General features: G+C 39.0%; 1 protein-coding gene across 1 annotated transcript in view; it reads left to right on the plus strand.

Moving 5' to 3' along the window:
- Positions 1-18453, plus strand: part of LOC140138176 (serine/threonine kinase-like domain-containing protein STKLD1) — a 38669-nt gene that overhangs the window by 11379 nt on the left and 8837 nt on the right. Inside the window, exons 6-15 of the mRNA XM_072160102.1 lie at positions 2944-3056; positions 4990-5102; positions 7142-7222; positions 7760-7833; positions 9560-9651; positions 11373-11483; positions 13472-13588; positions 15740-15813; positions 16496-16562; positions 17408-17536. Of these exons, the coding sequence (XP_072016203.1) occupies positions 2944-3056; positions 4990-5102; positions 7142-7222; positions 7760-7833; positions 9560-9651; positions 11373-11483; positions 13472-13588; positions 15740-15813; positions 16496-16562; positions 17408-17536 (971 nt within the window). The remainder of the gene's footprint in view (positions 1-2943; positions 3057-4989; positions 5103-7141; positions 7223-7759; positions 7834-9559; positions 9652-11372; positions 11484-13471; positions 13589-15739; positions 15814-16495; positions 16563-17407; positions 17537-18453) is intronic.

Consider the following 18453-nt stretch of genomic DNA (forward strand, 5'->3'; position numbering starts at 1 on the left):
GCACCATAGTGTACAGAAGGACCAGTGCTTGCACTGACAAAATTTCATTGATATAGCTCTTTCACTTCTGGGCGATTTCTAAAACTTTTTGATACCCCTCGTAAGTGCTTTATCACTTAGATGAGATGAGCAACAAAGATGATTTTTATATACCGATAACAGAAATGTCACACTATTTCATACCCATTCTTTTTTTAAAATATGTATATTACGTTTAAAAGTAATAGGATTGTACAACACTGTTAAGTATAGTTTTCAGTTTATGTCAGTTATTTGATAAAATCATCGGTTCAGTCAGTGACATGTGGAACCACTTTGGAAGGGAAGTTATAAAGGTATCCAGGAAGAAAATGACCCTGATTTGTATCTGTAAGAGATTTATTCATTTTTTTTTATCTTTTTATTAAGAAACTCAAAGAACCTCTTTCTGTCTTGCAGCTCATTTGGAGCATATATATTCCATATATTAAGATTAACATTATCCATTTTAATTTTGACTCCGAGAAGTCATCTCTCATTATCTGCAAAAAACTGATTTGCCTCAATATTACTTTGTGGATTTATGAGAGTAAGTACACCTTTACTTCTATTAGTTCCATAGTTACCAAATATTTGACCTTCCCACTCTTTTGACCATTCAGAAATGTCATTTGTATTACAGTATACTTCTTGTAATATGGCAATATCATATTTATTACGTTTTAACCAGTCAAAGACAATAGCACGCTTTTTCTTGTTCCGAAGTCCCGATACATTAAAGCTAATTAAGAAAAGACGCTCCATGATCATTGGTGGTTAATCGTCTCTAGCATAATGTCTTCATTTGAAGATAGGACACATATACATAATACAATTCTTTTTTTTTTTTTTTTTTTTTTTACATCAGTCTAACTGTTTTATGGAGGGTCCTCATAATGGTGTTTCATCCGAGGATGCCGACTTCATGGATTCATACTCTGACATACTGGCATACGGCGATGCATGTTCTGTTACATTTGGTGACGCTTGGCGTTCTTTCTTCTTTTCTTTTTGATCTCTGGGTGAAGTTGATATTTTTCTTCTTCTTGTCTTTCTTCTTTTGGCTGCTTCTGCTTTCCAAGCGTGACTAGTATCTTGGGCGAGATTGGAGCCGGCTCCTTGCAAATGCGACCTAATGTCAGTTTGTTTGGTCAGCGTTTTGCATTGTTTCTCAGTCTCAGGTACAGGGTCTCTCTGATCAGTTTTTTCTTCATTGCGATTTTGTCTAGGTTCAGATTGACTTTTCTGCGGTGATGCGGCTGATATTAACAAATCTTCTACTTTTTTTAGAATCTCTGGTGATGTGGGGCCTGATGCTGGTTGAATGCATTTGTCCAACAGTTCATGCAGGATTACAATCGATGGGTTTGGCGGCGGAGATTGAGGTGCCATATGTTGTGTCTTCTGATCAGGTGTTTGGTGAACTGCAACTGGATGGATTAAAAGTGCAGCTTGATCTACAACAGGATGGGCAGATGCAAGAGGTACTAGAGGCGCAGGAGCTTGGTCACAGTTGCTCTTGGTGTGCCCTCGTTCATTACATCTGAAACATGTCGGGCCAAGGTCCGCTGTTGGGCAGTTGTGCTTAGTATGTCCATTGTTATTACAAAGAAAGCATTTTAGTTGCGGTTTGTCTGGGCATTCTCTTGCTGGGTGGTTCAAATAGCAGTGATGGCAATTTATAGGTGGCTGTCCTTTGTAGTAGACAACTACCTGCGCATCAATTAGTTTGTTCTGGTTTCTTGGGTCGGGGATTTGTATGTCCGAGTAACGTAACTTATGTTCATATATCTCCGACACCATACAGACTCTATGACCTGTATATAGGTGTTTAAAGCGCTTTGTAATGTCGTTTTCTTCTCTTCTACTCCGATCCTCTTCCTTATGTCTAGATACCATGGTTTCCCGCTTGGCCCATGTATCGACCCACTGCTCAACGTATTCGTCCGATATTGACTGTGGTAATTCATGAATACTCAGTCTTATTCCTCTTTTTTTGCGCATTCCGTGTATCAAACTGTAATCTTCAAGTGGACAGGTTTTGTCCTTTAACGTGATCACATCATTTTCCAATACACAAACCTTTGCCTGTAGAGTTGATACTGTGACAATCCATATACTGTAATCAGAATGGTATTGGGCTGATAATATATCGTTCGGTGTAATGGCGTCTTTATCATTTGTAACTGTATTCTCGTATATCGCCTGTGGCATCTCTATATTTGTTAGTCTGATATTACGCGGTACCTTTACTCTGATCCACAGATCCGGATCTTTCAATCGCTTTACTGCTAGTTCCTCCTCATTTGTAATCGTGTTTTCTGCATTATCCAATCTTACATCAGTGCGGTAGGTTTGAATGGTGATCAGTGAAGTGTGGATGTGCATATAGCATACAGTGAACACGACACGTACAGCTATGCACAAGCTACGCTGTTATAGCAAGTGCACGATGATTGTTAAGTTGTTAAAGTTGTAATTTCTCTTCAATTTTGCGACAATGGTGCTACAAGGAAAGGACAGATATATTGTAGTCCTTATATCTCAACCAAATTTCGTGAAAAAAATTAGGTTTTACTTGCACACGATGTGAACCACATCCGACGTTGATGACTGCATCAACAAAAAAACAAAACAAAAAAAGATTTATTCATGCCTTTTCTGTGATTTGTGTCAAAGTTTACATCAAGATCGGCACTCATGTCAGGACATCTAGAGACAAGTATATATACCTGTACTGTTAGCCCTCATTTTATTACTGTTCATGCCTTTTTATTATGAGAATGAGGTAAGCAACGAAGATGATTTTTCATATAACAAAAATATCATACCATTTCATATTATGAGAATGTGTACCCAACTCTAAACTTTCTGCATTCATCAGTTAGTTGTTTTAACAGACATTGTTCATTGTTTTATTTTCAGAGATTTAAAACCAAGTAATATTTTCCTAACAGAAGAACTGAATGTCTCTATTGGCGACTTTGGTGTAGCTACAGTAATGGGAGATGCGAGAACCAGAACAAGAACAACAGTAGGTATGTTGCTTGTTATTTTGATATCGTCATCATCAGTCGTCGGCTGCAGAGCAGGCGACTACAAGCTTTCTCCAACTATTGCGATCTTGGGCAAGCAAAACAATTTTGTTTGGCTGCAGCATCCCTTTAGTATCTCCCAAGAGGTGCTGGACATACTGTAAGTACACTGTGCGCAGCCGTCCCGGTTTCCTCTTCCCATGTGGTGAAATATAAAAGGCATATTCTTTCACAGGCTCGTCGTTTTCAAGACGCAGTATATGGCTGAGAAATTTGAGTTGATGAATCTTGACTCTGGCAACCAGTAGAGTAGTGGTGTTGGTCAGATTGTAGATGGTTTCATTTGGAATCCGATCCATACGCTTGATGTTTAACATGACTCTGTAGCAAGATGTCCTTGGTGATTACCCATGACTCACACCCATACAGAAAGACAGTAACACAAGTTGTCTCAAACAGCTTGATTTTTGTTTCGATTGGCAAGGCTGGGCTTCTCCAAAGGCGTTCCAGTTTCCAGAAAGCTGCCCAGGCTAGTGCTTTTCTTTTTAGGTTTCCAGCACAAGAGCCCAACCAGAGCCCATCTTGGAACCCAAGTTCTTGAAGTCTGTGACATGGTTGATGGTACTACTAGTATGCTGGTATGATATACCTTTGTTCTAAAGTAGATTACCTCCCTGTATCCCTTTATCAATAAAATTTACTTAACTTACTATAGTAGAAGAAATTTCATTTTTCTAGCCCAATAAAGCAGTACTCACTCTGGATGTTTCAAAGTCTTGTAGACTTCTTTCTCAACACTATTGTTGTTGTGACGATCATCCGTTTACCGCAGATGATACTGGTTTGTTTGTTTTCCAAGAAGATCATCAAATGTTTAAAGATTGTATTGCCCTTCGTCTCTGTTCATGATGTTGTCTTGCTTCCTGATATGCTTCTCTGCTACTGTTTTTTTATCCATCATTTTATCTGTCTGCCTCCTTGCCTAACATCTTAGCCTCCTCCCAATCTATGATATGTTCCCTTTTGTAACATGGTGATGGCCGATTATATGAAATTTCTGCTACTATATTTCAACAAAAGACAGTTCTGATGAAAGTGTCCAGTAAAGCAGTAGTACTTAACATACTGTTTTTGGTGTTGTTGCCAACATAGATTATGCCACCTCCCAAATGTTCCGACATCATTATGATGTTAAAATGTGCCACCTTTAGTGAAAGTGTAGGAAAATTGATTTTCTCAATTTTATGCTAAAGTTAATTCTTTATTACTTCCATGGTCCGAGCTGTGCGCCAAGCGTAGACTAGGCTCACTAGCGTAAACACAGAAGAAATAAACAATCACGCTGATTGGCTGATCAACGGACTTGACAACAAGCCAGTTGACCCATTGGTCGTCGGCGCGGCGCGTAGTAGGCGACCTTGTCACTTCTACGCGATCGCAATTCACCTGCGCGTACTCGGACCACGGAAGTAATAAAGAATTAACTATAGAGTGCACAGTGGTGCAGCTATAAAGGCTTTGAATTGTGCCGCCTCCCAGTTGGCACTAGTTATTCATACTTATTGCACATATGTGACCTGCCACAACCAATGGAGTATTAAGTCACAAGTTGGTACTTTCGAGACATCCAGGCTGACTGAGTTGATGGCTTTGTTTGCCGTGCACCTGGTCAAGCCAGAAGTATATATCTGTATGTCCTTTGTGAATGGGGACACAATGGGCCATTCACAAAGGAAACAAAGACCACCAACGCAGTAGCCAGAGCATTTCGAAACTACCAGCTTGCGACTTTACGCTCATTTTGTGGTGGCAGATCACATATTGAGCTTGTTAAAAAATCTCACCTGTCTTGTGGCAAAGAATCCTTCCAACGACCTCTTTTTTCCTTCCACAAATACCCCATTTACAATCTTATTTTCCATTTTGCTTCTTCTAGGTTCCATGATTTGGATGGCTCCGGAGGTGTTGGAGAGACCATATGATGAAAGAAGTGATGTTTGGTCTTTGGGATGTATTGTGTTAGAAATGGCTACCTGTGGCACTAAAGAGGTAACGTACACTAAGAGTTCAATTATTATATTAGCCTGTACTGGTTCATCATTGGTGCATATGCAGAGCATCTGGTTTAAAATGTGCACATCAAGTATTACATATAATTAAAGAAATCGGACCTGGAGAATCAGACCTGATCTAGCCATGTGGGTAAGGCTATCAAAATAGTGTGCACGATGTCTAGACGTTGATCCACAAGCCTCAGCACACTTTACAGGTTGTCGTTGACCACTACGGCCCCACATTGTTCGATAAACCATTTAACAACAACTTTGCAACTTAAAGAGCGCACACCCTAGACATTCCACAAATGACCATCACAACCAAGACTAGCTCCCCAAGTTTTGTATGGGTTACAGCAAGTCAATTAGCAGTATTTTCCTTGTCCAGGGGAATTTCAAGAGAACTCAATTTTTACACGAGAGCGCACTAAGCCACCACCAGGGTTCGAACCTCTTGCACCATGATAGTCGAACACCTTACTGATTGAGCAAAATATCACCATACTACAGTATTGGCACTGCCCTACTTCCTGATTATCACGTAAAAAGAACTAGGTTGCTCAATGCTATGCAGCTTTTGGGATGTGATGATGACATGCTTCAATTTGCCAATCAGAACCCCACTTGTGTCTAGACTGCTGCCCTCAGTCGTCAACCGTCTGGATTGACGAATGAGAAAACTACATGGGAAAAAAGTGACGGATTTTGCAACAGGATTCCTGCGGCATAGAGCATGCGCAGTTGTGTCCGAATTGACCTTTTGACCGAGTTTGTTGTTTTCAGAACTTCAGAGCGCAATCTTGTCACAGCGGCGCGGTACAGCGACGCGGTACACGGGCACCGCTAGTCAGTCGCGCTGCGGCGCACAACCAAAGTCACATTGAGTCCGTCACGATATGGACTGTAAGATAATCAGTCATCACTATGCAGCATAACACAGTACATGCGAAGTGTAGATGGTTGATTGGAATTAGTCTAACTTCTGTCCAGCACCAAATCAACAGAGTGCTGAAGGACCTTGCCAAAAACTATAGGAAGGCCAACATTATGCCAATTGTTATTTTCAGTAGTGTCACAAAGGTTTACTCACATGGCACTTTAAGGTTGTGTTATCAGCACAATAAAGGAGGGCACTCTTAAAACAACAATTTGACTGGCATGTGGTTAAAAATACCAAGGTACATCAACTAATTTCCCCCTTGTGAACTAACAGAGGGGGCATCGGGGGGACAAAGTAAGTTTCAGGACGGGTGAAAATTCAACAAATATTGCGCAAAATTACAGCAAAAACATTTTGGGGGAATTTACTGGGGGAAACAGGAGGGACAAGAGTTCTGACTGGGGGCGTTTGCCCCCCATGCCCCCTGTGGCGCCTTCACTGAGTGAGTGGAATAAGTGAACAATAGTTATGTACATGTAAGGTAACAAAGTTGTTTTGAAGTGCTGCCAAATTGACAAATAAATCACCAACTTCAGTAACCATATAATAAATTTAACTCTTTCCACATGGATGTCGACTGCTGACAACAAGTTCAAATTTTTTTTCCAAATTTTTTCAAAAATTTCAGAATTTTAAATTCTAACCCTAACCCCCTAAGGGCTTTTCGGCGACGGGAAGGGAAAGAAGGAAAGAATAAAGAGAGAAAAGAAGGAAAGAAGTTGTTTGCTGCATGGGTGGGAATCGAACCCGAGACCCCTCGCATGCCAAGCACTCGGTCGGCGACACTTTGCCACGGGTCTTGGGCTTCACCAGCTTAAACCGTGCCTATATATCACTTAGGGCGATTAAAGTCCATCACACCACGTGGGATGCATGCACTAACAGCGTATATATCAAGTAGTATTTTGTAGTATTCAGGCGGGTTAGGGTTAATGGCCATAATTGGAATTGGCATGTGGAAAAATGCATTAAAATGAATACAGAACAAGCCTAGTATTGGTTCAGTGGTTCTTAAGATAGCTACACATTTTATTATATTTTTTAAAACAAATGTTAATTACTAACCTTGTTGTGTGCTTCTGTTGCTATTTCAGACATCTGAAGTTCATGCAGTCCTGTTTGAAATCAAACAGTCACCGGTTAATTTGGAGGAAACACTTGAAGAGATTGGCAAGGTATGTTAAGGGTGGGAACCGGGTGATGTTGCCAGCCAAGGTTGGTCTTTCCCAATGTGGTTTATTGAAATTGGGCTGTTCCATTTAAAATCCACACTAACCCTGTGGAAGATTTTGGAAATATCTTTCACAGGGGGAGTATGAATTTCAAATGGAATTATCATGTTAGGCAGCTCCATTTGAATGTCATACACCCTTTGAGAAAAATTCATACTACCCCTGTGAAAGATATTTCCAAAATCTTCCACAGGGATACTGTGGATTTTAAATGGAACAGCCCATTGTTTGTTTCTTTGAGTGTGTTTATTCCAAAGCCATTCTCCAAACACACTTTTTTATAAATAATTTTAAGTGAATATTTCACTGGAAAGGTTTTATTCCCATTTGTCTAATCATAATGGGGGAAAATGCCATTTCCATATTCATTTGAAAGTTTAATAAAGTGACCAAAGCCATAAAATAATCCCACAGCATTTTATTTGGGGTTGAGGAGCAATAATAATTACAAAATAAACATTTTTTTCTTTTCCTCTACAGAAATATTCAGCTGATCTTTGTCAACTAATAAGAACAATGTTGCGCAGGAATTTCCAGCAAAGACCAACAGCAGTGTAAGTAAAACATTTTTTAAAGCGCAGTGATTTATAGTGCACTATGTACAGCACAGGCACAATGCCTAGATGTTGATCCACAAGCCTCAGCACACTTCACAGGTTATCGCTGACCACTGTGGCCCATATCATTCCATAAACCATTAAACAACAACTTTCAGGGACTTTGTTGCTTAGAAACGCACACCCTAGATGGTCCACAATTGACCTTTGCAGCCAGGATCAGCTCCCCGAGTTTCATACGGGTTACAACGAGACAATTAGTAGTAAGTTCCTTGTCCAGAGGAATTTCAAGCTAACACAATTTTTCCACAAGAGCGTGCTAAACCACGGCCAGGGTTCAAACTCGCAACCTTTTGCATCATAGTCGAACACCTTATCGATTGAGCTAACTGCAAATGGTTAATGCGCTCGTTTGATTCCTTAGCATTAGTGTGTGACAATACCTATTCAAGCCCTATCCAAGTTGAAACCCTAATGCGGGTGTTTTTTAGGGATTTTGTTTTTTCACTTAAAATTTTTGTTTCATAATGTTGGACAGGCATTTTGACAAGAATTCGGCGGGGAATATGTATGTACGAGGGGGTATCAAAAAGTTTTAGAAATCGCCCAGAAGTGAAAGAGCTATATCAATGAAATTTTGTCAGTGCAATCACTGGTCCTTATGTACACTATGGTCCAAAAATGGTTTCATAAGTATGTTTACTTTTTTTACATGAGCTAGATGTCACCACCTGCCTATGTAACCGCATAACCAGCAAAATGGAGAAAATTGAGGCATGCAGCATGATTAAGTTCCATTTTAAGGGTTACAGTGCCCAGAAAATCTGTGATGAAATAAAAATTCCTTTTCCAAAAAGCGACAGTGACATGTCACAATCACCACCGAAGATAACTTTCATTTCGTCATTAATTTTCTAGGCACTGCAACCCTTCAAAAGCAGGATCTTAATAATGCTGCTTGCCTCAATTTTCTCAATCTTGCAGTTTATGCGCAGTAACTGGGGCAGCGGGTTATTGGCATCTAGTGCCACCTGTAAAAAAAGTAAACATACCTATATGACCATTTTTGGACCATAGTGTACATAAGGACCAGTAATTGCACTGACAAAATGTCATTGATATAGCTCTTTCACTTCTGGGCGATTTCTAAAACTTGTTGATACCCCCTCGTATAGTTTCACCATGTTCAGAGATGTAAATCTGTAAATAAAAACAGCAAAAAAAGTTTTTAGGAGGGGGTGAACCCCCACCAGGGGCTCTGCCCCATGGACCCTTGTTGCATGCCTTGCCTTCGGCTCGCATGATTTTCAATGAGTGGATCATTTACACCTCTGCATGTTCCAAGATGAAGAATTTAATTGAAATTTATGACTTAATTCAACTGGAATAACACGCAAAAAGTGCACGATTTTACTAATGCGTACAGGTGCTTTGAGACAAACTACCGTAAACGTTCGCCTACATAATTGGAATTTTAGACACAAACTGAAAGTGCCCTTCCATAAAAATCCCTCCAGCAAATAAGGGTACGTACTCTTAATTCTTGTTGGGATTTTTAGAGGAGGAAGCTCTCTATTTGTACATGACATTTACTCAAAGGCAAAGGAGCCCAGATGCGCCATTAGGCGAACGTTTACTGTATTAGAATAAGATGGCCTAATTTACAGCTGTAGACTTAAATGAGACTTACAATAAATTTGAATTACTTTTGTTTCATTTGTAGTGAGCTGGTAGAGTTACCATACATCAAGGAGTGTCTCCTGCTCAGTAATTCCGCCTTAGTGAACAAGAAGAAAGAGAAACAAAGAGCTGCAAGTAAGTCATGTGGAAGATATCAATGCATTGTAATCAGGGGCACCTGTGATGGTACAGAGTGCACCAAACAATTTTACCAACATATGAGTAGGGTTTTCCTTTAGCATTTTGCTGAAGGGGTATACAGGGTATCCCTGAAAAAATTACCGGGTGAATGAATTTGGACATAAGTCGAATAATAGGCATCAGAATCCAAAAATTTAAAAAACAGCGTGTAGCCCATCTTATTCTGCAGTTTATGTGCTAATTTTATCTGAATCAGTTAACTAATTGCGGAGAAATGAGCAATTACATAACGCATGCCTCGATTCACTGCATTCCAAGTTTGAAAGAAAGGTCTATCAACACATAGACTACCCCGTAGTCCACTTGCCCATTGTGCATACTCTGGATATTGTATTTAAGCTTAAAACTCTGATTTAATTAATGTGTGCACAATTGATAGATTTTCACATCTGATCTTTTCAGTCACCCTACTCCCTCTGTTTGTTAGCTTCCCAAGTGGACTACTGACATTGGATTGCGGTTTACATGCTTAACACGGCTGTCTATGAGCTTCTATGGATGAGATTGTCGAAATCTGGCCTACTAAAATTGGCGATGATGTAATGCATCTTTAAATGGATCTGGCTTGTGATTGGTCGCCCAGATCTCGTTATGGTTTAAATCCTCCGGTACCTGTCATTACCATTAATAACTACATGGTACACAAGTATGTGGCCCTCGCCGCCTTTGTGTTGTGTAATTGCATGAACGCGTCAGTAAGTCAATGAGCGCATCTTGTATTTGCTTGCGGTTAAATTTGATTGATAAACAAGTATGATTGACAGTGTGAGTGTTAGGGACTTTGCCTGTTCAAAATCATGTTTTTAATTGAATGTCCATAGTCTATTTTTAACCTGGAATTTCGCGATTAATAAACTGGCAGATTCTAAAATCAGAATTGTTCAGTACTGAAGTGCCAATACAATTATGACATTATGATATGTTGCATTCAATAATATAAGCCACTTTACTTTTACTGTCACTAATATAATTATATTAACTTTTTCATAACAATTTTATACTAGTATTTTGATGTATTAAATATCAGTATAATTTCGAGTTCAACTGAATGCTTTCATCATGATTAACATGTTTTTATTTATCAAAAATAGACTATGGCATAGTCTAATCAACACAATGCGCACTGTTGGTTAACATGTCAATGGGCTTTATGTTTTGTTCGGTGAAATAATTTTTGTTCTTAAACAACCTGTTTCTTGCGAAACATTTAACAATGTTTTCTTCAAATTTGAAAATACTGCACAATATTAAAAATGAAAGCCTGCATGTAAGATGATGCTCGGTATATCTTTTTTTGTTAATGTTAATATAATTAGTGCATAAAGAATTATTGCATAAAGAATTTCAGCTAGCTAAAAAGTTAGTTTTCTCAAATAATACAATATACAAACTTGTACATTTTCAAGATTTTGTATGCATTGCACTTTGCACTTTAGATTTTAATTCCACTTGCCATTCAGGCTCGAGCAGTGAAGCACTCAATCTTCGATCTTGTGATTATATTTCGACCATCATGCTCATAGACACTTAATATTTGTATACAGTTATTGAACTTCCAAGATTTTGGTCCTTCTTTTGTTTTGTTTGTTCATTACCAATGTAATAACTATTGCAGTCTTTTCTTAATATAGTTCACTTATGTCATTTGTTTACAGAGGACCCACCAACAGACCAAGGTGTAGCAGGAGTTATGTCATTTATGAAGGAGAATGCCGACAATGAAATATCTATAGCAAATGCACTCAAGCAGCTCAATACATACCCAAGTAAGTATTGCACCTTAATGCGCTGCATACTGGCCATAGCCTTCAACATAAAAAGTTTTGAGATATTTTCTGAAAATATGAACTATCTTAAGGGGGTACTACACCCCTGGCCAATTTTGTGCCTATTTTTGCATTTTTCTCAAAAATTATAGCGCATTGGTTACAGGTAAGATATGTATATTATAGGGGCAAAGACTACAACTACTGCACTGAAAATTCAGCAACTCAAGGCAAGTAGTTATTGATTTATTGATCAAATATTGGTTTTCCCTCATTTTTGACTGTAACTCCACAAATGTTGTCTGTGCTGAAATAAAATTTCCAGTGCAGTAGTTGTAGTCCTTGCCCTATAAATTGGGCAGGGGTGTAGTACCCCCTTAAGAACCACTGAACCAATACTAGTCTTGTTTGTACTCATTTTAATGCATTTTACATGCTGATTCTAAATATGGTCATAAAAATTTGCAATTCTGATTTTTTTTTTTTAAAAAAAAAATGAAACTTGCCTTCTGCAGTCGTCACCCCTGTGGAGAGAGTTAACATGTTCTTCAAAATTACCAGCCATGAGAACATTTATTTGTGGGTCAAAACTGAACCCATAAGCTTTGAATAGAAATGAAGCAGCGTGGCACACTGGTTAAGGTCTTTGCCTTTGGTGGGAGAGGTCCCAGGTTCAATTCCATACACGACCAACAAATTTCTATCCGCTCTCCCTGTTGCTCATCTAGTAAAGGCGGGCAGATGATTCATGATAAAATGACCTTGTTACAGTTGGTTCCAATCAGGGTAAGAAGCCAGATTGTTGGCTACCCTTGCCTGTCCTGTAAAAATGCCCCGACCAGCCAATTACGGCGACCCCCTTCAATAGGTAACTTGTGCCTGGCTGAAGTTTCTAGTAAATATTCTAGTGATTCTGCCGTACATTGGGCTATTCCATTTAAAATCCACACATTGGAAGATTTAGTTAAAGTTTGCCACAGAGGGAGGATTAATTTTGAATAGAATAGACAATTGGGTAACTTCCATTTGAAATACTCTCTCTGGTTGTTGAAGATATAGGTAAAGCCATAATACAGGGGGAGTATGGGTTTTAGAATGATTAACTCTGACCAATATATTTGCAAAACATACTCCCCCTGTGGAAGGTATTTCCAAAATCTTCCACAGGGGGAGTGTGGATTTCAACAGGAATAGCCCATTGACACAAATCAATGTATAAATGGCACTTATCGAAAGTCAGCTGTTATTGGTCCATTGCCTCATGAATATTTATGATTTTTTTATGAACTACATGAATGTGTTTGTTTGTTTGTTTTTTATTTGGCAAGATCATGATGCTGCATGATTTCATACTTTCCTGCCGCTTTGAAGATGATTTTACTTCACTGCGCTGTCGCACCAGAAATGCTAGTGGTGACTAGCGGCAAGCTGATATATCAATCACTCCACCACTTTGCCGCTGCGGCAGCACCACTGGGAGATTCAAATCAACTTGGAGCGGTGCCGCTCTGATGTATGAGAACAAAAAAAAAGTGCTGAGCGGCAAGAGTGGCTTTCAGAATCGAGTCATACCGCTGCCTCTCAGCGGTAGGTCGATCCGCTTGCAGACAAATGCAAGCGGCATGATGAAGGCACTGCTCAGCGGCAAGCAGTAGAAAGTATGAAACCAGCATTAGAATACAAAAACAAATGATAGACAAAGAATTTGGTTGTCATATGTGACCTACTACCATGAAATGAGCGTCAAGTCGCAAGTTGATGTTCTTTGTTTGCCGCACACTTGTAAAAACCAGTAGTATGTCCATTGTGGCCCATTCACAAAGGACATACTATTTGCTGAAACAGGTGCGTGTGAAACAAAGAACACCAATGCAGTAGCCAGGATGTCTCAAAACTACCAACTTGCGACTTTATGCTCATTTCATGATAGCAGTTCACATATTGTCTTCAATAATACACAAACTATTGTGACTTACTTTTCCCATCAGGTTTAGACATAGATGAAGAAGGCAAGAAGCTTATTATACAGAATATGAAGATGCATATGTCTGAGGCTACCACACAGATACAAGCATTGAGGGTTCTACTCACACTAGCTGCAGCAGGTAAGAGGTTTAAATTAGTAGCATTTGTTGTCTGCCATTTTGGAGAATAGACTCCCTCTTCCGTCTTCCAACATTAAGGAGTTTTTATCCTGAAGATGCTAGACTTGGACCAAGACCAAGTATTGTATGTAGCAAATCCAGTCTAATTTGTCATTTTTTAAATTAGGGAGGAACTCAATAAAAAGTAAAATGTGGGTCTAATATTTGCCCTAATTAAACAAGTAATTCCAAATTTTGCTACAATCTGGAACTAAGTCTGAAAAATGTCCAGCAACTGTCAATTTAATGCGGGATAAATCAATTTCACTATTGAAACGGTATGCACCGCATTTGCTGTGGACACATACGTAAAGTTTAGGCTAAATGCGCTAAAATGCATAGCAACTGTCAATCAAACTACCGATACAGGGAGTGAATATGAATGTCGCAGCCCTGTTGTCACTCATGGGGGGGGAGGATATTTCACCTCGGCATCATTTCGCCATGTGCCTGGCAAAATGGTGAGATACATTTGCATATACTAGAAATTTCAATTGAATGAACTCAGCCTGGCATAGCGTGACGATTTTTCACATACACTGCACGATGTACGCCAGCGTGTGCATCTGTGCATGCTTAATACGTAAGTGAATCCTACCATGCCAATGCACATGTGATTTGTTAGTATTTTAACAATTACTGTATCAAAGGTCGTGTGTTCGCGTTGCAGTTTGAAATATCTTATATACGATCGCTGTTGGATTGTGTACAGCTGTTGAAAGCTGTGTTCATTCAAATGAAATTTCTAGTATAGTATGGGTGATACCATGGACAAAAAAGATAAAAGACCGCGTACAAGCAGTCTTCAAACCTCAGCATTACCCAATGATGAGGGCCAATTGTTCCATGAAATGCAACAGGCAAAACTGCTACGCACTAACCGCATATTTTTAGGGTCTATCACATAATCGCGAAGGCATGCAACGCTGGCGTGATTGTTAGACACGGTACGATCGACCAATTGGCCCTCATGAATATGCTAGAATTCACAGCATACAATGCGCAGGGACTTTGACTGTTGATACTTGGTCCAGGGTTCCCGTTATGGTTTTAAAAATGTGCATCCGTAATGACGCAAGTTTGCTGACGAGGTTGCAAAAACTTGCGTCCAGACAGATTTTTGTGCGTCCATCTGAAATTCACGATTATGACGATACACACGTACCCCGGGTCTACACCTCATCAATTGTTGATTGTTAAAAAAAAATAAAAGTGCATTTTCGCCGTGATATTCCATCTCCGTTCGCTATGATAATTTTTCTCATTTCTGTGTCAGTTTTGGTCCGAAACGTGGTCAAAAACAGGTTCAAAAACATGAGCAAAGTCTGTCAATCTTGAGCAATTTTTGTTCGTACTTTCACTTCCGCATTTCTGTTTTTAAATTAACGTATTGTTGATGCTACAAAAACTAAAACACGCTGCTGCCACAAATAATACTGAAAAAGGGTTATCATTTGGATTTTGTCTTTAAAATTGCTTTTATTCATCGTAACAATAATACTAATAAAGGAAACCTAGATTATTTATGAGAAAATAAACTTAAAATATTAAAAATTGAATATTGTCAGGTTGTGATAAATAATTAAATAAACATTAACCGCACGTTAGCGGCACGTGCTTGGTTGTAAACAAATCAATCGGGACTTCCCAGGCCAGCGATCGTTCGGAAAGCATGCAAAAAGTGCACGATTTCCTGACGTTGCATTTACAAATATTGCAGAATTTACTTCAATTCTCAGCAGGTGGGTCAAAATTTTGGGGCTTTTATTATCTTAAAAATATAAAAGAATAAAAATTTCTTATTTTTATCATCAATTAATGACAAAATTTTGAAGTTTTGTTGCATCCACATGCATGTGACATGGACGCAAAATACTTGATTAGCCATGTGAACTTGCATCCAAATTTGTAAAATACGCGTCTGGACGCAATGACGCACACTAACGGGAAGCCTGACTTGGTCTGTAGCAGTCTGTGGGTGATATACTACTTTCACACACAGCAAACTTGTCTCTCCTTTCTTGCCCCTATCTCTTCATTGTCTTGTCTTTAACTTGTTTTGTCATTTCTCAATGTATTCATCATAAATTTGCTTTTCTTATTTGTCCACAGTTGATGTTGAAGAAGACAGTGGTAATGTAGTTTTCTCATTAGACGTAATCTCAGCTATTACATTAGCAATGAAGGTGAGGGAAATGAGAGACAAATTGTACAACTTAAACACTCTTTCAACTCTTTGATTTTATTATCTTGCTTATGTCCGACCAATTTTAAAATACAACTCTGACATCTGGAACCCCATTTTAAAAGGCTTTCCTAGTGACATTGAAAAAGTTTAAAGAAGAGCAACAAGATTTATTTTGAGCAGCTCTGTCTCTGAAGGTCGCCTCAGAGAGTTTATGCTACCAAGTCGTTTCAAAATACCACCACAGACTTAAAGACAACATTCTGTTTTTCAAGAGCTTCAGTAACATGTCTGGTTTTGATGTTTTTATTGCACAATAAAGGTAATAAATTAAACTATAGTTTTCGGCAAGGTTCTTCAGCGGTCTGCCAATTTGGTGCTGTTTATGGCGTATATACAGGAGTGGGGTTCTGGTTGGCCAACTGAGTCATCATCATGCCATCGGCGTGTGACCTAGATCTTTTTTGCACAATAATCGGGAAGAGCAGTCCAACACCACTGAAGAAATTTATGAAAACTATAAACACTTCATCTTCGGTTTTGGAAACTCTATGAATTATAACATCAAAGCAGACTTACTAGAAATTCTAGAGCATTATTTTAAATGTGGTTGCAACAGTATTTGATCATGTAGATATACATTTGTCTAATATTTCTAACCCTTTATACTTTGTTTTTACTAGGCCCACGCTTCATCCAAGGAATTACAATGTGTTGCTTGTCTTCTCCTTAAGACACTAGCAATGAGCGGTAAGTCATAGCATGAGTCTTATTGCACATAAACTGTATATTACACCTGGTAGCGTAGTAAAGGCTCATTTATACTAAAATGCATTTGCAGTGTGTTGCCTTAAGGGGGTACTACACCCCTGCCCAATTTTGTGCCTATTTTTCCATTTTTCTCAAAAAGTATAGAGCATTGGTGACAGTATATTACAGGGGCAAGGACTACAACTGCTACACTGGAAATTTTATTTCAGCACAGACAACAGTTGTGGAGTTACAGTCAAAAATGAGGAAAACCAATATTTGATCAATAAATCAATAACTACTTGCCTTGAGTTGCTGAATTTTCAGTGCAGTAGTTGTAGTCCTTGCCCTATAATATACATATCTTACTTGTCACCAATGCACTATAATGTTTGAGAAAAACGCAAAAATAAGCAAAAAATTGACCAGGGGTGTAGTACACCCTTAAATCAATAATTGATAACATTTTTTTTTTCTAAACTTGTCCCAAAATTCAAAGCAGGCCAGGGCAAGTTAAGATTGGTCTTAACCCTGGAATTATGGAAACTTTTGGTTCTCATAACTTCTAAATTGTTGGTCTAAAGTATATGAAAAGTATATTTAGAATGGCAAAGACTTGACGAATCATCTGTGAGGTCAACTTTGGACGAAAATCCTCAGTTTTGAAGAAAATCTCCCAATAAACTTTTTTTACCCAGATTTTTTGGGCAACATAGCAAAACATTCTTCAGTCAAAACTGTTTTTATTGTACATTATGGACCTTCGAATATATATCAGTAGCAATAATTATGCATACCACTAATTTCTTACAAGATTAATTCTCTTTTATTCACCTGTTGTTCAGAGGATGCCGCTGGTGTGATAGGTCAGCGTGGAGGTATACAAGATGTGTTGGCAGCAATGAGATCATTTCCTAACGATGCTGAAGTCTGCGCAAACTGTTGCGCTGCACTCTCATGTCTCACCATCAGTGGTAGGTCAATAATTGAAGAGTAGTAATTTCAGTTGGATGCACCATCACAAAGCAAACAGTGGGTGGATGCACAGTAACAATACTGTGTGAGGCCTTGGTTCCCAAATGAGAACAATTAGCAGTGTTGTTGTGGTAAATAATGGCTTGTTGATGGTACAACTCATTGGTGCTAATGTCAGTAATTGTGATTGTATCACACAAGTAAATGAGAAACATGTGGTTGTGGACTTAGCATGGTTTGGAAACAAGCTCTTTAAGTAGGTAGGATATCCCGCCTCTTTTTTCAGGCGCACCCCTTCGTTGACAGAAGAAGCATGTAAGCAAACAATTTATGTTGCTGCATATGAAAGCTGCTTTAGAAGAGATGATCTTCTGTTGTGGAGACTGTAACACCATTAACATAATTGACTCAATAATACTAGGCCATTCCACAGGTAATGTGATCATTCTCAGAATGCATTCATGTGAGGAGTCCAGATGTAGCAGTACATTCTCATCTGATAATAGATCATCAATTTCATGTGCCCTGCAGTGCTCAAGAAGTGTCCTCTTCTGGGTATAGCATATATAGGTACAGAGATACAGGCCAGGCTGGCCAGTAGCTTTTTGAGGCACATTTTTAACACTGACAAGGACATTCATTGCCCAGGACCCCACCAGGGGACCTAAGGCAGACCCCTGTACCCCACCCATTGGGGTCTTCATGCCAAGGCACTCTGTATGCGAGCTACACACACACACCTTTGTGTTGTCTTGTCTGAGTTTTCAAAGTGTCATATGTCAATGTGCTATTCCAGTTGAAATCCATACACCCCCAATGGAAGACATGACATTAATCTCTCGCACAGGGAGTGTGAATTTCAAATGGGATTACCTGAATGGGTGATTCCATTTGAAATCTACACCGTCTGTGTGGA

Source organism: Amphiura filiformis, chromosome 17 (assembly GCF_039555335.1).
Source record: "Amphiura filiformis chromosome 17, Afil_fr2py, whole genome shotgun sequence".
Taxonomy (NCBI): domain Eukaryota; kingdom Metazoa; phylum Echinodermata; class Ophiuroidea; order Amphilepidida; family Amphiuridae; genus Amphiura; species Amphiura filiformis.